We start from the raw sequence: 24,323 nt of genomic DNA, 5'->3' as shown, positions 1-24,323 counted from the left end.
GTTGCTGGTGCCCTGTAGCCTCCAGAGGCAATGCCAGAGGGTCTCTGACACAACGGAAGAAAATGAGGATGCAAAGCAGAAGGAGAAGGCAAAGGAAATCAAGCTCAGAATTAAATTCTTTAATACAAAAAAAGGTTTGTTTCTTGTCGTCGTCGTCGTTTTTTTAAGATATATCTGTAATTTCTTTGCTTAAAAATAAATATGTACTAAGGAATATCTTGAAAAAAATCACTAGACACAATATGTAGTGTTAATATCTTTTTTCCCCGCAATTATTACAGATAAACAGTAGCACCAATAAATAAAATGATAACAAATATTAAAATTAAAAAGGAGAGAGATTCAAGATGTAGAATTTTCTATTTTTCCTGTTTCTTCTTTTTACATATATAAAAAAATCGTAGCGTCTATTTAATCCGAATCACACATATACATAAACATATATATATATATATACAAACACATAGCCAAATATATATATAGTATGTAGATGTATATCTAACCCTTGTCTCAATAGGAATGTGTAGGGGTAGGTGTTAGAGAAATTAATTAAATAACTGCCCATAACATGCTACTGACTCTGCCAACAATTGGGGAGAGACGGGACGGGACAACAGGAAGGTTAAATTTATACACAACCAGTACAAATAAAAAAAAAAAAAAAAAAAAAAAAAAAGGAGGTACGGCTTATAAATAGTTGAAATTAAATATTAACAAAGAATACTGAAAAATCCCTACTCTTTAATTAAATTATCTGTTTAATTTCTAATTTAAAAAGGGATATTAAATAAGTATATAAAACACTTTCTCTTCCCTCCCCCCCATCGGAAGCCTCTGTCTTGCGCACGATGCAGCATGAATATTATACATTGCAGATGCAAGCACCCACCCGTGTGTTTTCTCTCCTTCTGAAAGCCATCAGTCGGATGGGGAGTTCCTAGTGGTTAGTAGTCACTTGTTGTGAGTCTGTTTTTAGACTGTCTTGTCTTTTCGGAAGCTTTCCGTGTTGTACATTATCAGGCGTTGAAATATTCAGTTGCAGATGATGTTTGGCAGCATTCTGACACAGACCGAGTACCTTTTTGATTGTTATTATTATTAATAATTTTAATCACAGAACTAGATTAAATATATCCACATAGATGTACAAACACGCTTTCAGGGTGTGTGTGTGCGTGCACGTGTGTGTAAGGTGGGTTTCACATACACCACAGCGTATATTGCAGATACACACATAGCCAAGATTCTCAGACACAGCTTAGGGATTCCGGCTGCCTTCACAACTGATTCCCCAGCCCAAGTCGTGGAAAAGGGGCTTGATATTTACAGTACGTCATAAAAAAAAAAACCAACCTGACGTTCTTAGGGGTCATTCACACTGGGCACACCAACTGAAGGCAGCAAAAGTTGCTTTCTTTTTCCCTCCTTCAATCTTGGCATACATATATATTATTTTTTATATATATATATGTATAAAAATAAATATATATATATAAAAAAGAGATAAAAACACAAACATACATACACACAAACACAAATGCACACGTTCACAGACGCACACACACCCCTCTCCACTGTGTATATACTTTTGATTAATATCCCTTTCCAGAAATGTTCCATAAGCATCTTGGATGCTCTTGAGTGGCAGCTCTGTGCATGAAGAAAGCAGACAGTGCTGAACAACTGTGTGGCTATGCACCGGTCCCCATTCTTGCTTCAGCACACTGTAGGCCTTGCGTCCTTTTGCAGCCACCAAGGGCGGGAAAACTAGACTCCTGTGATAATTCCTTGAATGGAAAGTTAGTGCGCATCAGCTGCCCACCATGCTTAAGAAAAGCCAGCACATCTCTCTGGCAAAGTTTCTATAGTGAATAAAGTCAACGCAAAATGTACACTGACATCCCATGTCCCAGCAAGGCAGGCAGGTTATGAGACGAATTTAAGGGCGAAAGTTGGGGGAAGAGAGGGGAAGAGGAATCCTTGATCACGCAGATGGCCATTTCCTTGGCCTTTGACCCATCACACCCTAGGATGTCGCTCTTTGGAACTCCCTGCCCATCCTCTCCATCACCTTTCCTCCCTGTCCCAGGGAAGGAGAAGGTGGTTTGTGGTACAGCACACTCTACAGAGAAACAGCGGAGGACGCACAAGTCAGTTAGAGTTAAGAAGTTTACACCCAGCGCTTCTACTCAAGTCCAGTCTTAGCTTGTTTCTTATGCCCCAAGTAGCCCGCTTGTGTCCACAGCAGTCGAGTATTATCCAGTGAAGACACCAATAACATTAGCAATGTTAAAAAAAATAATCAGTATATATATATATTATATATATGTGTGTGTGTGGTTAAGATATACATATATGTATATATAGATGTGGTTTAAAATATATATACATATATATATATGTATAGGCATGTATACACACATATATATGTATGCATGGGAAAATCCATCAAATACACCCCTATAGTCTTCCTGGCTCTGTTATTTAGCAGCATGAGAAGAAAAATAAAATAAACCAGTTCAAAACCCAAAGGTGAATTCTGTGCGGCGGGTGCCTTGGGGAATGTTCCTTCCGGAGTCCATCGTCCGTACTGAAAGTGCTGTGCTCTACCGATCCTTCATTTTTAGGGTTCATTTGGATTAGTGTTTTGTTTTGTTTTTTTCTGTCCAGGTGAGAAATCAGGCTCCAGAAATAGGGCTGTTCCCCCTTCTTTTCCGCTGCTCACCGTCTTGGTTTTTCACATCTGTCAGAGAGGAGAGGAAGGGGAAAAAAAAAGAGAGGAGGGGTTAATGCTTGTGATGGGGGTGCAAATAGGACAAGGAAGGGAAGGAAGGGACGTGGCTAACGTGTTTAAGAGCACATGGTGTTAAGACAAGACATGACGTCACTGGTGGGGTGAAGTGCTGTGCAGATGGGGCAAAACAGCTGAAAATATCAAACCACGAGTGGGTTGATGAATTCTATTCCCCCAGGCTCATCTAGACAGGGCAGGGAGGGATACTGGTACAGGGGTAAATTCAGGAGCAGAATCAGAGGCTTCCTCACAGAAGCTTCAGCACAGAAGCTCCTCACCATATCACACCATGCGCACACAGATACACACAAACACACAGAAAAACAAAGCTAAGCAATGCATGCAGAAAAACATAGTCCCTCAGTTCTCCACCTAGTCTGTTGTTTGGGTTGGAAGCAGTGCAGACAACGAGGCCTCATGCAGGCAAGAAGGTGAAAAGAAAGTGCCTCTCATTCCACTAGCTGCCAAGAGCAGGAGTTAGAACCAGTGAGCAGCAGCAGCAGCCTGAAGAAGCAGGAGAAATGAGAATTTACCCTCCCCTGTAGGGCCCAATTCTAATTCTACAAGAAAGAGCATGAGGAGCTTCAGCTTAACCAGCTTTATATCTGGAAAAAGCTAAGCTACCCATTCCTATGACTCCTTCCTATTCTTCTGACCAACATACCAGCTCTGGAAATCTCCCTTAATGCAAATTATCCCACCACAGAGAGCGACTAGTAAGAAAAAATAGTAAATCCTTTCTGCCATCATGACTTCTTTGGGGTGTTGCTTTTTATTTGTATTTGTGTTTATTTCTGACCTCTCAAACTCTCTTCTGGGGTTTGGGAACAGGAGCAGAGGGAAGAAGCCAAAGTTAGATCTAGTCTCACGCTTCAAGAGTTATGCTTGCTAGAAGAAATCTAACTACAGGAGCTGCTCTATTCTGGACCCTGTACCAATTACTTTCCCACTGAAATTACAGCACCCTGGAAAATTGCTCTGTATACAGAGCAGTTTCCACCACACTGGCAGTACCAATGCTTCTCTGGTTTAGGCACAAAGCAATTTTCACACCTAAAGGAAGCACTTGCCACTTGTAGCAGCCCTAGTCACTTAGCCAATTCCAGGCAGGCAAATGAATGTCTCCTCTCTCAAGATGTAGCCCCAGAAGACCATGGATCTTTCTCCCTTATCCTCTCCAATCCAGCCACTGCCACCACAACACTGTCTTGACAGGAGGAATCTCCTAGATTTCTGTGAAAGGGGCCTGAGTTCACAGTCATAGCCCCAGGTTCATTAGCAACCCCATTTCCATGTCTCTCTCTCTCTGGATAGGTGGTAGGATGATCCCACACCAGAGATGCACACACAGCTGGTGCACTTCAAGACACCCCATGGGAGTTCAACACTGCGCTCAAGTGAGAACCACAAATCAGCTTCTGCAAGTGTATGCCACAGATGATCTGCAACAGAGACCACCCAGATGACACATGTAGAGCATGGATCTCTAACCAAACACTAATCACACAGTGGTTTTGCGTCTCCCACTTCGCACCTGAAATACAGACCTCTGCCTGCCTTCACCTAGGGACAGAGTTAATCCTGCTGTATTCTACATCACAGCCCTGAGAGCAGCTCCTCAAATCACAACTCTGCCAAGATGTGGACAGGGAACTGTGAGCACAGTGCAAGAGGACAGGGTGCTCTCCTTGTCTTTTAAAAACAAAGAGGTAAAGCAGAATGTGGGGACAACCTTGTAGGAGGATCCTGGCCTGGCTTTCCTTGCTCTGCAAACAGCAAAGTGACTATAAGCTGCATAAAAAGGGATTGGAAGACAGGGGCGCTCAAATCCTAGTCAGCTAAGAATCTGTCTTTGTCCAACAGTAGGGTCAGAGTTTCATACAGATAATGTACAGAGGGCTAGGGACCCTCCCCCTGGCTATCTCAGCAACATGAACTCCATTATCTTGTTTTACGGGAAAGGATACCATAGACACAAACGCCCTGTCCCTGCGAGCCGTCCGAGTCCAAGTCCTGACAGCACATCTGAAACGCTCAGCCGCCCTTTGACACAGGGAAACTCTGTCCTCATCTCAGTTAGCCCCTCTGCCCTCCGGCCCACGTAGGACAGAGAAAAGAAGCAATCATATAGCACTGATGCCAGAAGTCAGCAGGAAGCAAGCTCCCCCCCTTTCTCTTTCTCTCTCTTTCTCTTTGTGTGTTTCTCTTTCATCCTTCAGGACACAAACCTGCAAGTGCGCTCGTTTAACTCAAGCTGCCTCGACTTGCAACGTGAGTCTGTGAATTTGCAGGAACATTTACAGGTCTGGGGATCTTGTACAAACAAGTGCTTTCTCCTCTCTGAGCAAGGCTCACAGTGACTGCAAAAAGGCAAAAGGAAAGATGTCTAAGCTACAGCGCTTCAGCAGAAAGAAAATACACATGCAAAACCCTAAACATCAAAGCAATCCCCTTGCCCCCTCCCACAGCCCCCATGCTGCCCACTGGAGCGTCACGGGCTGATGGATTTTCCATCAGCACCCCGGCAGCCCCAGGACAGCACCCCCTTGCATTAGCGTAAAGAGAAAGACAACAGGCTCTCTGCACAGTATTCACAAATGCTGCATTGGATCCATCGGCACAGGCTAGAGGGAGGAAGAAGGAGGAAGCAAGGATGGGAAGGTGAGAGGTCCCAACCAGCTACTGGCGTATCAATTAAAGGTGTTCTCTGGGCTGTTTGAGTAGAAAGAGGCCAGCAGCTAAATAAGTTAAATTCACAGGGTCTCTTCTCCCCTGGAAAGCAGCTGGGCTTCAGCACCGCATGCTTACCCTTGCAGCCAGCAGTGCCATCCTTTCTGTAAGCCCCATCCCAACCTTGCCACCTAGGAGTCTCCTATGGAGGGGCCATGAATTTATAATGCAGAATTCTGTGAACCACTGTGAGAGAGGCAGAGTGAAAGAGACAGAGAGACAGGAAAAGAGAAGCCACCAAATCCAGCAGAGAAAAAGAGAAAAAAAAAAAAGAGAGCTCTCCCAATTCCCCAGCACACCCTTCTCCAGCTTCCCACCGTCCCACCTCTCCTCTCCGCCTGTGACTCCACCAGACACGCACACACACGCACACACGCACGCACACACACACATGCACGGCAGATGCCAGCCTGCCTGTCACCAGTCATCGTAGCAGTGAGGGCACAAGACAAGTGGGGGAAAGCAGATGACAGAATTGCAACCGCCAGGCATGGAAAAGAGGTGCAGGGTGCTCGCACACCCACCCATGCTCTTACGTCTTGGGCAAATGGTCGCCACTGATGATTAGAGAGCCAAGCAAGCTAAAGCCACCTTCCCTGAGACACAATTAGAGCCAGAGCTGTGCCACCACCAGCGCTGCCCCTGCAGGATCTGCAGCCCACCAGTGACTTGGAGGTGAAGGTGAAATTTTGAGTGAGCAGAAAGCAGGCGGTTTGGTTTGGGGAGAGGGAAGGAAGAGACTCTACAAGCAGAGGACACAAACGTACAAGCTGAGTGGTTTGTACCGGCCTTTCTTGCGCTTTCTCTTTTGACCCTTCCCCTTTCCTCGCTTTGATTTTCTGGAAGAAAAACAAAAAAAACAGAAAAAGAGAGAGAGAGAGAAGGAAAGAAAGGGAGAGAGAGAAAACGGAAGAAAACGCAAGGAAGAAGAGAAAAAAAAAATACAGCCATGTGCCTTGCTGGGAGGGGGGAAGCACATGAGGCAGGACTGGAGGGCAAGTCCCAGGGCCAAAGCACAGAACTCCACCTCACACACACATTCACCGGCCCTCCTGCACTCCTGCCAGCACTGCAATCAGCCTGCCCACAGCCAAGGCAACATCAGGGGACTCAGCAGAGACCACATCCACCAGGGCTGCTGCCAGCACGGGCCAATCTGCTGGAGCCTCAGAGGGGCACCTGCCCCCTCCAGAGAGGGGCAGTGGGAAAGGGACAGGGGGTGAGGGGAAGGTAAAGAAAGCTTTGTGAAAGCATCACACAACCGCAGTGAGTGCAGACAACCATTCCGGGTGACAAGCGTGGGCACACAGTGACTGCAAGTGGCAAACTGAGTGGAAGGGCTCTCCCCAGGGAAGAAGAAACCGCTCTGACCTAACACACAGCCTGGCACCAGGCCTAGGAGGAGACAGCTGAGCTCCAACAGCTCCGATGCAGGGTTCATGGTAATCCTGCCTTGGGATGGGAGCAAATGGGTCTTGGCCTCAGAAGCCCATAGACAAGGTAAGAGACCTGGTCTACACAGAAGTGCTGTGTGGGAGAGGGCTATCTAGCCCAAAGGCTCTGCTCACCCACCCCACCTCCTGTCTGTGGTTCATAGGACTACATGAGACCCGGCTGGATGTCGAATATCCCCTCCAGCAGCCTCCATCCTGAGTACCAAAGGGAAAAGAAGGAGGCCTGACCTAGTTATGACACCCAGGAGACGACAAGGAAGCGGCTCTCAGATCTTCCCTCCTTTTCCTCCCTCTCCTCACCTTCTACATGGATCTGCCAGAGAGGTGACTGGATGGAGCCAAAGCACTGACTCTCTTCTGAAAAATTCCCAGCTGTTCCTGACTCTTGGGCAGAAGTTCAGACAGGCAGGGTGGCAGGGGCTAGGGCACGCTGACCTGGACATTAACTATGGATCCCTGCAGGCCAGTAAGAGCACAAGGAGGGAGGCTGGAGCAATATGAGCTACATCACCACAGAACCAAGGGAGAGACATGCAAGGAGAAGGCCCTAGGCAAAGCACCAGGGCTTGTCAGGCAAGTGAGCCCCAGCATTGCAGCCGTTCAGCAAAGGCTCCCTCGCTCCCTAGCACAGCCCATCTCAGGAGGGAGCTGTCGAGGGGACATGGTGGGGACAGGAGGGAAAGCACCATAGGTGTTTCTTAGGCCCTGTTCAAGTTGTCTCACTGGAATGAGTATCAGAGCATCAACTTGCTCCCAGCCTCTGCCCTATATGTCAGGAGTCACAGGGAGGTGGTGAGGGGAAGAAAGTCGACCTGAAGGGAAGAGAGGGGCACCAATATAACAGGACTTTCAATCCAGCACAGATCAAACCACATCAATCTCTCCCATCCCTTCCCTTCCTTCCCCAGGGAGTGCAGAGCCAGCAAAGAGCAGGTAAGGTGCTGTTAGAATACGAAAGGGAATGCAACACAGTCCGGGCTGGCTGCTTCACCGGCACCCCATCCTCCGCAGGCTTCACACAGACCCAACTCTTGCACACCTTCAAACCACAGAGCCACGCAGACAGACCGTTCCCGACACGGCCCCGCACAGAGAGGAGTGTTGGCTGCACACAGCCCAATGCAGCTGGGAGCAGATTTTCAGGGGGAGGAGGAGAGGCTGGAAGGCAGCTAGAAATGTACAACCACCAGGAGAGGGTTGAAAGTTCTCTCACTCTCCCGCTTGCTCCCTCTGTCTCTGTTTCAGCCTCACTTCCCAATATTCAGCCCCTTCCTCTCCAACTCCACACCTCTAAAAGGCAGCGCTGCTATGCCAGCCATGCGCACTCCAGTTGACCCTCTCACCCAGAGAGGTCACTCTTTCTTTTCAATGTTGTTCAATATCTTGTGATTGTCCCTGCAACTACTGCAGGACGAGAGCTTATTTCTCTATTTTCACAACCTTTTTACTTTGAGGAGGAAGGAAAGGGCAGGTCGTGCCTTAACTCCTTCAGCTCACCACAGCAAATCCTTCAGACTGAAAAAAACTTCTCATGAAGATTTCCACCAAAAACCAGCTAGGACATCCACCTCCCTTTATGCCCTCCCAGGCTTCCACCCAACCAAAACCAGTGCCACATCCTGCATGGCATCAGTCTTGCCTCCACCAGGCCTCTGTTGCCATCTCTCCCTGTAGCCAGCGGAATTCCTACCCAAGCTGCTGTGAAAGAAGCCAGCAAGTACTCACTCAAGCAGCAAGAAAAAAATTAATAATAAAGAAAGGCAGCTATTCGCAGTAATCAGAAACACCCCAGGAAGAGGGAAGGGAGAATGGGGGCTGCACCTTGAATCCATTCTGGTAGGACACACACGACGGGACCTCCCTGACTCGGGATAAAGCATTAGGAATGACTGCCATGGCCGTGGGTCATGCAAGCTCCAGGTCTGGGGTATGAAGGAAGGACCATCAGATCTGGGTTTCTGTGCCCACCTGGAACGGATTCAGAGTGTCGCCCCATGCACTACCATATGCCATTTCCAAAAACACTTCTCAGCGTATCTCCAACCAAAGAAAAGGGCAAGGGGCAGTGGGGAGAGGAAATGCCAACCAACCACCAAAAGAGAAGGAGGAAAGGCTTGCCACTTACTTTTCTTGTTTGTTTTTGACATCTTTCTTTGGTCTGTGGAAGAAGAGAGAACAAACGCCTCATTAGAAGGGAGCTTACCACATATGCTTCCAGTATTATCCCCAGTTCCTGCCAAGTCCAGGGAAGGACACATACAGCTGGCATTGCAGGATGCCTATGGCACAGGTGAAGTGGTACTTCTCAAAGTGTTTGCTCTCTTGTTGCACCTTGCTGGCAGCTGGTGCCAAAAGACCCCAGGCTGCAGGCTAGCATTTTCCACCTGTGATATCTAGAGATGGAGGAACCTCACCACCAAATGACTTTTCCCAGGCTCAGCCATCCCACTGCAAACCAACTGAGGAGACTGCAGAAGCCTCTGGACAACAGTCCCAACCCAATGGCAGAAAACAGGAAAGGCTCAGAATAAGTTTATTGCAAGAGGAACCAGAGCTGCTCCATTCTCACCTGCAGTCACATTTACTGTGCTGTAAGAAGCTCATGTGCGCTATGTGCTGACTCTGATGGGGTTTAATTCTCATGATCTGGAATGAAAAAAACAGAGAGGGTCACTGCCCATTCACTACTTATATTCACAGCTCCAAATCAGCCTGCTGCGCGGCAAAGCATTTGCAGCCCAGGTGCTTCTGGAAAGAGCATGGCACAGTATGAGCTGGCTTTGAGGCCCCCTCTCCCAGTCAGGGAAGGCCTTTGATCACAAACAAGCAGCAACACCAGACTCGTGCCAAAGCTCTGTTTGCCCGTGCATGCAAGGTGCCAGCACTGGTGAATTGCCTTGGAGACAGGCATGGGAGAGGGCATAACATCACAGCAAGGTTCCCACTGAGCCGTCCCTGGTCAATGCTAGAGAGACAGTAATGGAGCATCCATCCTACTCTCACCCAAAAGCATGCTTCAGCCCAATGCCAATGCCCAAAGCAAAAATTTCACATCTGACTCCTTTTCCCTAAGCCACCACTCCTTCCCAGCTGACATCTCACTTCCCAATGACTTGACACACAAAGTAAATCTGGTCTTCTGTGCTATAAATAGCCCTGCAGAGTCCCCCAGTCCTGCCCATCCCCCAGCCTCAGGAAAGTTATATTAGAAGCTATGCATGCATGGTCACAGTCTCTCAATCCAGAACCAGGCTGGATTACTAGCTCGAGCACTTGCAACAGAGGTCTGCTCAACTGCCTCTGACCCTTTACAGGCATGCAGGCACACCAGCCAATAACTGTAATTCAGCAAGGAATGGTAGGAAGAAAACCATCCCTAGCTACACCATGCTAGTATGCTCTGGCCCAGGCTGGAGCCTACAAGTGGAAAAGCAGTATGGGGAACCATGGAAGGGCACAGATAGGTTCTCCGCCAGAGTTCAAACACAGCTCAAATGACAAGCAAAAAGAGCTTGCTGATTTTTGCAATCCTCCGTGTCTCCCATCAAAAAGTGATAGTAGCACTTACAGTGGCTATTCAAGAGGTTAAGGGAGAAAAGTAGGTGAGGGAGCTATGGGTTAAGGGCAATGGGCACCAGCACCATTGTGGATGCAAGCTGGGATCTAGGCCAGCAGACAAGGGCAGTGACAAAGCTCTTTAAAGCAGAGTTTGCAACTTCCCCATGTGCTCAACCATTGCTATCACAGCCATCTCTGTCTCTTCCAAGGAACTAATTCAGCTGCCTTCACACAAAGGAGGAGGATGCCCAGAGGCAGGAAGGCTTTTCCACTTGACACTGAAGCAGTGTGTTTCTTAGAGCCCCTTTCCACCCCTGCTGTGCCAATGTAGCTAATGACCCAAATCCCTTGCTCTGTTGGTAAAGGCTGACCTCACATGCCCTCCAGGAGAGAGTACAGACAGCCTTTCCCCTTTTGCACTATTCAGCTCAGCTGCCTTGGAGCAACAGCTGTGTGGACCAAACACAGAGTTAAGGTGGAGCACGGGCCCAGGAGGCATGTCCTTTGGTGCTTCAGAGATAACAGCATCAGAAAGGCTCCTTTGCATGCTCCTATCTACAGCATTTGGGCATTAGAGAGGTCAGAGTAGTAAAGTAAATTCACCTCTTAGCCTTGAACAGACATGAGCAACTCATCTTTTAGCCCTGCATGGTGTAATGCTGGGCACAAAAGTCAGGAGAGAGGTGAGCCCTCCTGATCCGACAATCTCCTGTTCCCTGGGGTGGGTAGCTGCCCTTCCTCTGAATTGGCTAGGACCTCGGACTTGGTGTGGCTGTGATGGCTGATGTGCTTCCTTCCACTCAAGCATGCCAGCTTGCAAACTGGACCCTCACCTCCATCGTGACGTTGTGCACATCCACAGGGACACATTCTAGGCCCTCATCGCCGCAGCAACCTGCACATCTCATCAGAGGCACACAGGATGGCTTGAATATGTACTCCACCTCATCAGGGTACTCCTGGAAAATGTCCACCAGGGTCTCAATTGTCCTGCAGAAGCTCCGCTCGTAGACTTCCAGAAATTTGATAACTAGAAGGAGGAATGGAGGGAATAAGTTAATGCAAACTTAGCTCAAGAATGTCTAGTGTTTCGCCCCTTAAAATGAGCCAAACAGTTGCAACACATCTACCCTATGGCCTTCACTAACAATCTTGCAGGCCTGAGTCCTTTATCTCTGTCCTACACACACACACAGGCACGTGCACAAATCAAGTAGGGAAGAGGCAATCTCTTCCTATAGCTCCTTCAGCAGAGGCAAGATAGAGAACAGCACAGGTGTCTCCTTCTCAAGCTCCTTCCCCACTATCCCCCATACTCTCGGATATGCTGCCGCCATGCATATTAGCTCAGTCACAAAGCACCTGAGTCCGCTGCAAATGATCTGAAGATTAAGGCAGTTTGCCAGTTTTCCTTCTACCCCCTTTAAAACATCCAGTGGATGTCCTAGTGGGGTTTAGAAGGCAAGGGGATAAACCAGAAGCATCTTTTCTACAGACCTCAACACAGAGACACTTCAAAGAACAAGCAGAACGTTCCAAGCCATGCATCCATATATTGTCACTCCTCCTGTGACCTACGTCTTTTGCCCATGCAGAACATCCACCTCAACAGGTCACCTCAGAATGATGGCAGCACCTGCTACAGATCACAGCCTCCCCGCCTCCACACTGATCACTTCCCCAGACCAAGGAGTCAAGCCACCCACTAAAAGATTCAAAGCAAGCCCACAACACTGCCAGGATTAACTAGACCACATTACTTGGCTACTGAACCTCAATGAGGCAGCGTGGGAGGGGGAACAGGGTGGATCTGCCATTATCCCCTGCCTTCCCTACAAATGGAGCTTGCGATCTGCACTGATTTCACAAGTGTTTCTCAATGCCTCCCAGTCTCTTACCAAAGCTTCATTTTGCTGCTTGGTCAAGGGTTGAAGAGATTTAAGGAGATGAGAGATAGGATAGATAAGAACACATGCACAAAACCCAGCTGCTAGTACAGTTCTGCAAACAGTGAGTACCTGGAGCCCTCCAGGCCTCCTAGCTCTATGAGCACACAGGCAAAGGAGGATGTCTCAAATGGAGCAGAGGATAAGAGCATACACAAAGAGATAGTACCTGCCCCATGCTGTTATGCACTATAATGATCCACCTGTACAGTATGCAGAGTCCTACAGCACCCAGGTTGATAACTTTGAGTGATAAGTGCAAACTGCTTGCATCATGGAAAAAAATGGTCTCCAGTAAGCGTTTCTAAAGTTCCCTGAACTTGTGACAAACTGGCATAAAGGTTACTTTGCCACAAAAATGCAAAAGCTGCAGGGCTTGGAGCTCGCAGCCTGCAGTTAATTGTTGAAAGTTAATTCTAGGTCATGCAGAGCTGACAGTGCCACAGTGCTGAGAGTGGGTACAAGAAGGGAGGAGCTTCCATCCAGGGACTCTGAAGTGTCAGACAGCGTGAGCAGCTATTAAAAGAGAAAGTGGCTTGTGAAAGGGAAATGTGGCCTGGCAGGCATGGACTGCCTGTTGGTATCCCTCGTCTAGAAGACAGCATGTTTCTGTTCCTTGTCCCTTCCCTTCCACTTCTCTCCTCTTCTAACTGCAGTATGCCTCCTGCCTGTTCTCCTATCTGTTCTGCAGCTACCTTGTTCTTCGAGTTCCCCTTTAGAGTGACCTTAGTCACCACCTATGTTCCAACAAGTTGAACAATTTAATATGTGGGAAATTCCGCAAGCACAATCACAGCTGCTGAACTGCACTGTTGATTATTCACACTGTGCCAGCAGAAAGGATCTGGGAACTCTGGCAGTAAAGGCAGAGTTCTGGATAAAAATTCTTATAGACCTATGTCAAGGGGAGGGAGGGAAGAAAAGATGGAGGGAAAGCGGCAGTTACCTGCACAGATCAAATGCTGCTCACTGCAGTATTCTGGGGCATAAAGGAGGCAGAAACCAAAACAGAGTAGAAAACTGAAGTGAAACTGATTCATGTCTGCCACACTTTCTAAATCTTTGTGCTGCGCAAGCAGCTGGATTACACCAGAGAATCCGGACTACACACTGGCCACAGAACGGCACATTCCACTTCTTTTGCAGAGCCTCCCCTTTCAAGGCTGCACCCTGATGACTACACTTGAGATCTGGGAGATGTGACAGGACCAAATCTTCCCATAAAGTACTGGGGAGGTTTTGCCTTTACTTTTAACACGTGATGATTTTTCAAAGTCTGAATCAGCTTCTGAAAAGGAAATCAGGAATCTTCCTCCAGCTACCAGTCAGAAGATCCTGCCACAAAAGGCACGTTACCTTGATTTTGCTGGACACAGTATTCACAGAGACTGTGCAATGCTCCATAGTTCATTTGCACAGTTAGCACCCAAACCGGAGCACATGACTGAGGTACAGTCAACCTCAGAGCAGAGCCCTGCCCCTGCTACCATACCTACGCTTACTCCTATGTACCAGGAGTCATATTCCACACTTTGCTGGGCTGATTCAGTCTGTGCTTCCTTTCCATTGGTTGTGTCAGGGACGGGAGAAGGTCTGTCTTTCATGGGGAAACATAGGAAGGTCACTGAAGGACTAACACCACTTGGCCTGCTCCTCTTCTGCAATTTGGGCTTCAGCCCATGTTAAAAGTTAATCCCACATTTAACTCACACCCCTACCCTGCAAAACACCTCCAGATTTGAGTCAGAGGTTCTTCTTTGTGAATAGAGGGGGGAAGTAAGGTTAAAACCCAGTCAGGGCCCACATTAACTCTTCAGGGCAGACACAGCCACAGCAGGCAGGATTAAGTCCAAATTTGGAGCAGTCGAGTGGGAACATGTTAGACTGGAAAAGAAGCAAGTCTATGATCATTTTGCTCCCTCCCTGTCAATGGCTTAGCAGCAATACAGACACACTGTTCTTTTAAAAATAAAAGTGCAGCCACAAGTGCTGGTGGTTTCCTTTATTTATACCAGAAAATCTTTTCTCGTGGAACAAACAAAGAGTGTTTGTCTGACTCCTCTACAACTTCCCGTGCCACACAACATGTGGAGGGCTCTCTTGAGCACAAAAGGGTAGGGGCTGAAGCTAAAATTACAGTCTCCAACCAGAGTAAGTCCACCCCAAATAAAAACCTGTCAGAACTCAACATCTCAGAGAAAGCACAAGATGGCCAATGACACAGAATCACTTTCCACCCCAGCCCCGAAGCCCACAAGAGCTTCAGTGGAAGGAACTACAAGACTTTCCTTGTGGAACAGAGGAGGAACTGAGGTGCTGAGAGAGAATCTCCAAGGTCATACAGCAGGACAAAAGCGGAGCCAGGAAGGTAATGCCAAGAGTCCTGATTTCTAGCTCATAGATATATCTGCATCACAGAACTAGAAATAGCACCAAGGCAATAGCACTGAAGTCTCATCACTCACATTGCCAGATCAACTTCTCCCACGATCCCATCAGCCTTTTTGTGACAGGGAATTAAATTCTGTTTGATTCTTTCCCTCCTCAGGAAGGCAATCGGACACAACAAATGGCACAGATGAGGAGACTAGCTCTTTTCTACCAACAGCAGAAGACTGGTTACCAAAATAAGCCTCACAGCAGGCTCCATCTTGATCCCTCTGGAGTCACTGAACCTTCTTCTGTTGACTTCAGCAGGAGCAAGGGTCAAGCACAACAGGCAGCAGCCTGCCAGCAAATCAGAAATTTTACCCATGCAAAATGGATACCTATCCCAAATGCTGCCTGGGACAGACCTCTGCCAATGCACATGCAGTCTGTCACACCAATAAAGATACAGAAATCGCAACGGAGTTTAAAAAAAAAAATAAATAAATAAAAGCAAGCTAATCTGGGCCCACAATGCTAGAGCCCTCTGCTGACCTCCAGCTGGAATAACGCTGGAGGTCACAACCCTTGGGGACCCTGCAAGACCTCCACCAGACCCTGCCACACAGCAGCGAGTGGTGTGCTCCGGTAGGAAGGTATGGAGACAAACACGATCAGGATGGTCTTAAAGCAGCTGATGATCACCTCAGCCTGAAGGCTCCAAAGTCCACAGCCCTTTTACCCTACTTCTGAACTGAAGACAGGGGACAGAAAGCCAGCCTCCTGCAACGCATGGGGCTCCAGCGGACAGGAGGCCTCTCTGACTAACCCGGGGGGCTGACTGCTCTTCCGGTCTACATTTATTCATGTGAACCAGCGAGGCAGAGGACATTGCCACAGCCTGACCTTTTTGGACAGCCAGAGAGACACAAAATCACAATGGCTGCAGAGGCTCCACCTTGTTTCCTCACCAGGCAATGGTCCTGTCTGCACTGGACCACCAGTCGCAAATTAAGTAGAACCTATGCGATCACACTGCTGTCCCCTGGATCTGCTAACCCTGCTAGCTCCAACCGCAGCAAAAGGGTGCATTTTTTTCAAGTCTGGCTCTGTACAGTGCTTAGTAACATTCTGACTGGGGGGGTGTCTGGGACTGTCAGGAGGCACAACTCTGGAAAATCATCCTGGGCTGCCTATTTCTCCTTCTGCCCCCCAAGAAGACCTGTCACTTGGCCGCCTGGGGAGACCCGGGACACTGCTTTGCCCTTTGTTTAGGGATCAGCCCTGGCCACTCAGCTGGGCACCACCAGTGCTGCCGGGGAAGAGGCGAGTGGCGAGGATGACAAATCCCTTCCTCCGGCACTGTGGCGAATCCCTAGCAAACTGCTTGCCGCTACTCTCAGCTCTTTGTGTGAGTGCTCGGCGCGCATGTGTGTGTGTGTGTGTGTATATATATATATATATATGAGCGTGTGTATGTGCACGGGCGCACGCACGCAGTTTTCCCTCGGAGTTGTGGGAAGCCAGCAGCGGGCTGGGCTGGCTCTGCTTCACACCCCAGCCCTGTCGCCATCCCAGACACACACACACACACACACAGAGGGCACATTGGGCGAGGGAGGGAGCCACACGGGGGGGGGGGGGGCGGCAGCGGACACGCTGCGCTGCAGCCGCGAAGGGGTTAACAGCGGCACCGCCTCCCCCGCCCGCCCCCCCCACCCGGAGCCCCTCGTTCCCTGCCGCTCCCGCTTCCCGGGAGGTGGCAGTGTTTCGCACCGGCTCCTATCCACACCCACATCACCCGAGCCCCCCGCCCGCGGGGAAGCCGCCCCAGCTCTTACCTTCATTGGGTTTCCGCTCCCCATCCCCCAGGGCAGGAGCCGCCTTCGACAACTGCAAAGATAACAGAGAATCCGGTCACAACGCCGTGCGAGGGGGATCCCGTGGCCCCGGCGGCAGGGGGAGCCCCCGAGGAGGAGCGGCTCGGGCACAGCGGGGGCTCCTCTTCCCTTAGTGAGCCGGGAGGGACTGCCCCGAGCAGAAGGAATGGGGCAACATCGCCCGAGAGGGGCCCCAGAGGGAGAGACGTGTCCCTCGGGGAGCGCTTTCATTCATTACCGTCCCTCGGGTTTCATTCATTACAGTCAAAACCCAAAGAGCAAATGGGGGCCCAGGGAATGGAATAATAGGGGGTGAGCTTCTACCGCCGACACGGTGGGCAAGCCTGGGCGCCTCTGTTTGCCCTCGTGAAGGTGCATTCGGCCAGGGAGGGCAGAGGAGGGAGAGGAGCGGCCAGGCGCGAAAGGGCATAGCTGGCCTTTTAGTGTCACAGACGTCTGTCATGGAGCAGTGGTGGCCACCGAGGTGTCGGTATCTGGCCGGGTGTCAGGGCGATTAACTGTGACAGCACGGCTTCGCTGAGGAGCGCCGCCAAACCACACAGGTTTCCTTCCTCTCCTCTGGCAGGGAAGGCAGCGCGGGATGGGTCCTCAGCCCCTGCGTGGCACGGCCGCAGCGCTGCTCCTATCCCTGCGCTCCCCAAGGATCACCAGGAAAACACCCCAGAAGGCCCCAAGCTCTGTATTTGCTCCTGCTGCCTTTTGGGACGAGGGGCATTTCCAAACCGCTGATGCAGGCAGGAATGGTGACAGGTAACCTACTCCCTGACCAGGATGGAAAAGCGTTACACAGCTTTACTAAGGAAGTCTTTTTTTTTTTTTTAATTCCACGTGAAACAAAAACTCCACTCTTCCTGCTCTGCGAGAGGGTTTTAGCTCTGACGTAACTTTCCAGCCAAGTCAGGTTTCCCCCTGCTGTTCTGTTCTGAATCCAAACTGAAAAATGCCTGGCTTTCTTCACTTCTCCCAGATATGTTGCCACCTGTGTGACGCCACCCGCCACAGAACCTGCTGCCTTTCAGCAGAGGCCCAAAAAGAGCATGGCAATACATACACACAAAATACTGTTTCATCAGCAATATGCTACATTTATGCCTAGAAAAAGCCCCCTGATCTCGTAGCAGGAGACAGGACTGAAATGAGCAGGCAAAGTCCACCTCAAGCTCACAACAGGAATCTGCCACCTATGGTCCTCTAGGTAGCCCCATGCACAGGGCAGCATCACCATTGTCAGATTTTAAAAGGAGGTGGCAAAAGAGATGGCAAAGCCCTAAAAGCCCCTCTCCCAGCCGTTTCTTTGTGTCTGTGCACAGTTCCCTTTGTCTAAGGCCCTCCTGACCAAACTCCTTGCTTCTCATTTCAACCGAAGTCTTACTGTACCTGGGCATAACTCACCAGCCCAGACCTGAGCCACACTGTGGATCTATTTTTTTCTCTGGGGAGGAGAGGGCTGTGTGCCTAACCTCAGTGCTGTGACAACAGTTTCATTCCTGAAGTGTGAAGGTCACTGCAACAGCACAAACAAAATGGAGGCAGCAAAGGCTGCCACGGCTTTCCAAAGCCACTCAGCGCCTGACGATCTATGGGTCAAAAGAAAACCGCATCAAGGATAGAAAAGCCTCAATCTGTGTTGTAGCACAGGAAGAGGATCACAAGCCGAGTCAGTTTATCCAAGTCACAACGCCCCAAAGACCTTTTGCAGAGGGATTTTTGGTGCACACACAGAATGAGTGTAACAGACTGAGCAGAATTAGCTTAGAGACACTTTGAGGGTCATTCTGCCCATTCTTTGTGCAAGGCCGCCCAGATGGCAAGCAAACCCACCACCTCCCTACATGCAAGTACGCGCAGTGCACAGCTGATGGGAAGCAGAAGCAAGTCACACACTTCCACCATTCACCTGTGTCCAGCCAGCACCTCACCCTGCCCCTGATGTGTTGCAGCAGGAGCCAGAACACTCCCAGCGCTCACCTAGACCTGGGTTGCAATCCCACCCAAGAGGCTGGGGAATGAGATTGGTACAAAGCCTGCAGAGAGTTTCTGAGCACTCCCAGGGGAGTTCTTTGCAGACATTCAAAAGGTTTCTCAGCACTACCAGTAACATGCTCTCTTCTCACTATAGCAAGAAAATTTTCTGCCTTTTCCACAATGCTTTTCACCTGTGGCTACTACCCTCAAAGCCCGTTCACTATAACAGTAGGCGAGGCAGGGGCTTTTGCTTCACTATAAACCACACGGCTACATATCAGACAGGGCAATGGGAGCCAAAAGCCTTCAAAGGGACAAGCAGGCCTGGTGTGCCCTTCGGTGGGAGCCTGAAGGTCATGCTCTCCTCTGCTGGCTTTTGGCATTACCCAACAGCTCTGTAACACAATTTCCTTCCAATAGATTTTCAACATTTCATGGAGGTGTGGAAGCAAGCCCTAGGCTCGAGAGTGGGATAAATAACCTCAGGAATAGGGCTGGTCAAGGGGAAGCAACTTTCTGTGCCCTTTGCAGGTCACAGCAAATGCATGTCCAGCAGTGGAGTAAAACCCTCCCTAATAAATAAACCCTCCTCATACCACCCGTGTGTCTGCACCTTCCCTGTACGCCTTCTCTCCTAGTTCCTGTTAGAAGCAAGTTATTTTCTGAAGGGAGAGAAAAGGTTAATCAAGTCATTCCCCTCCAACCATCACCCCCCTCACCACCACCACCAGTACTCTTTCTCTCCCTTCCCCTCCCCCTAATCTGTGCAGCCTCATTAAAAGAGCTTTGTAACTGTTTAGGACTGGAACAAACAATCCATCCACTTTGAGAGGGACTCTGGGACAGGAGTTAAGGCACTTTTCGTCTTAGGCGCTAGAAATTCTTCTCAGCGGTTTCTACTTAAGGCGGGGGGGCTAGGGGGGACAGGACTCACTGCACTCCTTCTCTATTGTACAAGCAGACAGAGGTCAGTAATCCCGCAAGCTGCTAGCGGAGCCAAGACATCTTTGACACAGAGCAGGATGGACAGGAGAGCGGATTTGGGGTTGCTCAGGAATCAGTGAGACCCTCTGAGATGTCAGCAGAGTCTTCCCTCTCCCCTGCTCCCAAAGGAGCGCTCCTCCTCTGAGCCTGTCCTAATAGCACAGGCCTGGAGTGGCTTTTGGGAAGGTGACCCGCTGCCTCCCAGCTGCCTACGGGCCAGGGAAGCAGGTTCTGGTGGCTCCCCATTGTGGCCTGGCACAGAGGCACACCAAAGGCGGGGAGGTTGGTGGGTGTGCGATCATTAGCAGTCTAGACACAGGCTCGCTCTTCCTCTCTTGGTGTCTGACCATTGCCTGTTCCCTATGGCAATACAGCTGGTGTATCCAGGTCCCTTTGCAGTCCAGGGCAAGAAGGGAAGAGTTTCCAGACCCCTATCAGGGGTGACCCGCCACCAGGCTGCTGCCAAGACCTGCACACAGAGGAAGATGGGAACAGCCAACTGTCCCCCATTCTTTAGGAAAAGGGGGAGTGGAAGGGGACAACAATGAAACTCTCTGACTCCGTGGAGTCTGAGGACTCTGCAGCACAGCTCAGCACAGGCAAACAGATGGAAGGGCAGTACTGTAAAACCACCTTTTCCTTCCTCTCCTGCACAGAAAGGTTATTGCCACCAGTGGAGGCAGACACCTGTGGCATTAGTGCCACCCTGCCTCAACTGTGACACAATTTCTCACCACCCCGGCTTTGCTGCAGGAGCAACCGTAACAACTCCTTCAGTAAGAAGGCACCCCCTTGCCGCCTTGACCAGAGGAGCACTGTGATTCCTGCATCCCTCCTTCTTTGCCTTTGCGAAAGCAGACGGACACACACTGGACCTCGCTTTACCAACTCTGTCTCTGCTAGGGCATTTATTTAATGTTCTCCCACATGCCTGGCTAGCTAGATAGGTTTTATTCAGCACAACACTCAGATTAACAGTACAGATAAATATTATCATCAAAGCACAAAACCCTAGTGCCAGCGTGAAAAGTCATGCCTTCTGCCATGCCCAAAGTCATCGTCAAGCTGCCTACGTGAGATCTGCTGGTATTTCTAACGTTCCCATCACCGTGGTGCTCAGGCAATCAACGGACAAATAAGGACAGAACCGAAGGACAGACCTCACCATCGGTCTGCCTGGGCACTTATATGGCCCGCATCACCCAGCTATCTGAGCATCTCGCAGTTTCTCATGTATCCATCCCTGCAACATTCTCCCCTAACCCCACCGACACCCTGTAATTCCTTCCTACTTTTTTTTCCCACCGTTATCTGCTTTCTTTTCTCATCGGCACCATCCTCCTGCCAAGGAGAAAAGGCAGCACGAGGCTTTTACGGACTCCTGAGGACAGACAGACCGGACTCTACCTGATCGGCCGTTTCCTCCTCTGGGGAAGAGGAAGGGGAGGGGAGAAGGAGCAAGGGGAGGGTTAAAGGATATCATCACTAGAGCCCGATACAGAGTTGTCTAACTTATAGCTGGGGAATAGACGCTACTCTAAGAGCTTACTGAGGAGCTGGGAGGCAGAGAGACCCCCGTTACAGATGACAGTGGAAAAACTCTTGGAGAACGAAAAGAATTGTCCCAAGAGCCAAATCTGGCAGGCAGGCGGCATGGAGCTGCTCTGTGCCACGCTCAAGTGAGAGCTGCGCCTCCGTTCCCATCCAGCACAGCCTAATGTGCGGCTGTCACTGAAGAAAGTAGAGATATAACAGGCTAGAAACAAAGCGTGCGGTGCCTGCATGACTTCAGTTACAGCTGAAATGGCTCCTAACTGAGGAGTTACCTTCCAGCATCGGCACTGAGCAAACAATGTGAATAACTGATTAGTTTGCAAGCGACGCTTATTTTCACGATTGTTGGAGATGACCTGGCCCGCGTTCTTTCCAAGAGAAATGGCAGGACAGAACTAACCTGTTATAGCCTTTAGATCGTAATCCATGCCCGCCTTGCGAACAGCCACTTTCACGTGGGCACTCTGTCCAAATCCCCTAGTATCTCTTGGCAACACAGCCCTCTTGACTCTTTAGAAAACGGATAGATTTATAGGACAGCTTTGCACAGAAAGCCGCCTTTCTTTTCTCTTAAAAAAAAAAAATAATAGAGAAAGAAAAGGAGGAAGAGTTCGTTTTTAATGCCGCAGGAATGACAATGAGGCAAAAGTAGAAGTGACCGAGGAGGAAGAGAAGAGAAAAATGCGCGGTTTTGTAATCTCGGTGCGGGAGATATGCATTTGGGAAAAAAAAATAAAGAAAATCAATCTGGAAGAAATTCAGGATCCATTTTGTCGTCTTTGATCTCTATTTGTTTTTCCAGCGAGGTATTTTGAACTCCACTCGGCGGCACGAACCCGCGCCGGGACCCAAGGCAAATACACGGCCGAAACACCCTTTTGCAATGTCAGGAGACCCGAGAACGGGAGGCTGAGGCTGATGCAAGAAGCCAGCGCGCTGCCACCCTGCCCGGCCACGGCGCCGCCGGGACCCCCCCATGCCCCGCGCCGGGGGCGAGCGATGCGCGCACACGTGCCGCCCCCCCCCCCCCCCCCCGCTACAGGACACGCACGTGTGTGCGCGGCAAGCATCCACCCGCAGGTGGGAGGCAAAGCGGGGGGGACACAAAGAAAAAAAAGAGGTTACGGGGAAAAAAAAAAAAAGTCTTTTCGGACGCCCCCCCCTCCCCGAGGCTCAAAAGCCCCCGTCCCGCCGCCGTCCCCGCCGCTCACCTCCGCGCTCTGCAGATAGAGCAGCGCCGCCAGCCCCCAGTGGATCCAAGTGAGCAGAAAGTTCATGGTTGCCGGCACACGCCGCGGAGCGGGGCCCGCCGCGCTCTGCCTCCTCCTCCTCCCGGGGTGCCGCCGGCCGGGCGCTTCGAGGGACTTCAGGGAAAAAAAGGGGGGTTCCTCTTCGGGGTGTCCGGTTTCACCCCTCCATAAACCCGGCGCTCCGCCGGTGCCGCTGTCGGTGCCCCGAGCTCCCGGGGCAGGCGGGACCCGCGCCGCCCTCGCTCTGTTTCGCGCACTCACGCCGAAGTTTGCGCGGAAAGTTTCAATGCATCTCTTTTTTGTTGCTGTTTTGATTTGGGGTTTTTTGTTTTGGTTTGGTTTGTTTGTTTCCTGCAGCCCCCTTCTTCGCGGCAGCTCCCGGAGCCCGGGTCGCCTTCCCCGGGGCTTGGGGTTGGAATGGGCTGATCCCGCCGAACCCCTCTCCGCAAGTCGGGGTGGCGGAGGGGATGAATAGAGCGTTCCCCTCCTGTTTCCCTCTCTGCCTCCCTCTCCCTCTGTCTGTCCACCGCTTAAAAAAAAAAAAAAAAAAAAAAAAAAAAAAAATCAGAATAGTAATATCAAAAGAAAAGAAAAAAAAATCCAAACTGTCTAGAGAGGGAGGGAACTGAGCCGGGAGGGAGGCTCTGCAGGGAAAGCGGGGGGAACAAAAAAAAAAATCCCAGCGGATCAAAGTATAGGTGGGGAAAAAATAAATTAACCGAGAGGATGAAGCACGGCGGCAAAGCCAACAGCAGGTCCCGGTGGCCGGGGAGGGCTGCTCCCGCGGCGCGCTGTCCCCCGCCGTGCGCTCCTGGCCCCGGCAGCCCCGCTCCGCGCTTCCAGCGGCGGCTCCGGCAGCGCCCGCTCCTCGCGCAGCGCCCGCCCCACCGCCCGCTCGCCGGCGCTCTGCAACTGCTCGGCGCGGCCGCGGGGAGAGACGCTCCGGCGAAGTCCCACCCTCCCCGGCGATTCCCCTCCCTCCCTCTCTCCATCCCCTCCCATCCATCCTTTTCCGCGCTGAGCGAAAAGGCCACGGAGGTAGAAAAAAACCGGGGTGCGCGCCCCAGCCCGCCCCCGAGCCCCGATCGGGACCGCAGCCCCCCGCGAGTCCCGCATTTCGCCCCAGTCTCCCTCTCTCCTGCCCTTACACCCACCCCGGCCGCCCCACGGGCCACACTTCCTCCAGCCTTTCTGCCCTGCCGATGGATGCACGTTCGGGTCAAAATTCACCTTGCCCGTGGGAATTGCTCCAAAGTCCATCAGAGCCATTTAGGGAGAGGGGGCAGCAGTGGACAAATTGTGGTCACAGTCATCATCCGCGATACCCCCTTCTCCCCGCCCCCCATCCTCCAAGGCCTTTGCTTTTCAGCTATAGAGATTTTTAGCACCGATGTGCTAAAGGGGTAGAGGAAGGGGTCATCTTCAGTCGAGTTTTCTTTCTCTTAATCCAGTGCCAACCTCTCTTGGCTCGAGGGGGGTGGGGGGCTGCCTGCGCTGGCTGAACCGTGCCCTAGTGCACAGAAGGGTGTCCCACTGCAGGGGTGAAGATTTTGCCAGGGAAACCTCACCCCGCTTTCTGGGAAGGTATTTGAAGGGCAAAAAAAAGCAGCTCCAGTCTCACTGGGGTTACCGCAGGCATTCCCCAAGTGAGCTCCTCCACTCGTGTCACGCGCAAAATTTCTTCGTACAGGATATACAGTAACAATATGTGTGTGTCAACATATATAAATATTTCTCCTTACACTGTCCTCCCAGGGACCTTGGGAGGCAGTCTGAGTGGAAGTCCAGAGGGGCAGATTCCTGAGTCTCACCACGGGCCA

General features: G+C 50.5%; 1 protein-coding gene across 11 annotated transcripts; it reads right to left on the bottom strand.

Moving 5' to 3' along the window:
- Nucleotides 1–104: 104 nt before the first annotated feature.
- VEGFA (vascular endothelial growth factor A) lies at nucleotides 105–23,426 on the bottom strand. 11 transcript variants are annotated; one of them, XM_054062317.1, is made up of 9 exons: nucleotides 22,465–23,424; nucleotides 16,691–16,742; nucleotides 11,370–11,566; nucleotides 9,548–9,624; nucleotides 9,104–9,136; nucleotides 8,800–8,946; nucleotides 6,292–6,363; nucleotides 5,023–5,154; nucleotides 105–2,743 (listed from the first exon to the last, which is right to left on the bottom strand). In XM_054062317.1, exons 1-9 carry the CDS (start codon nucleotides 22,528–22,530, stop codon nucleotides 2,722–2,724), a joined length of 798 nt encoding a protein of 265 aa, XP_053918292.1. In that variant the 5' UTR covers nucleotides 22,531–23,424; the 3' UTR covers nucleotides 105–2,721. The 11 variants fall into 11 exon arrangements, with proteins under 11 accessions (XP_053918292.1, XP_053918293.1, XP_053918294.1 ...); XM_054062318.1 differs by lacking the exon at nucleotides 5,023–5,154 and having other exon boundaries at nucleotides 22,465–23,426; XM_054062319.1 differs by lacking the exon at nucleotides 8,800–8,946 and having other exon boundaries at nucleotides 22,465–23,422.
- Nucleotides 23,427–24,323: the final 897 nt, after the last annotated feature.

This window comes from Cuculus canorus, chromosome 3 (assembly GCF_017976375.1).
Source record: "Cuculus canorus isolate bCucCan1 chromosome 3, bCucCan1.pri, whole genome shotgun sequence".
Lineage (NCBI taxonomy): Eukaryota > Metazoa > Chordata > Aves > Cuculiformes > Cuculidae > Cuculus > Cuculus canorus.
This window is presented reverse-complemented; position numbering and strand designations above follow the sequence as displayed.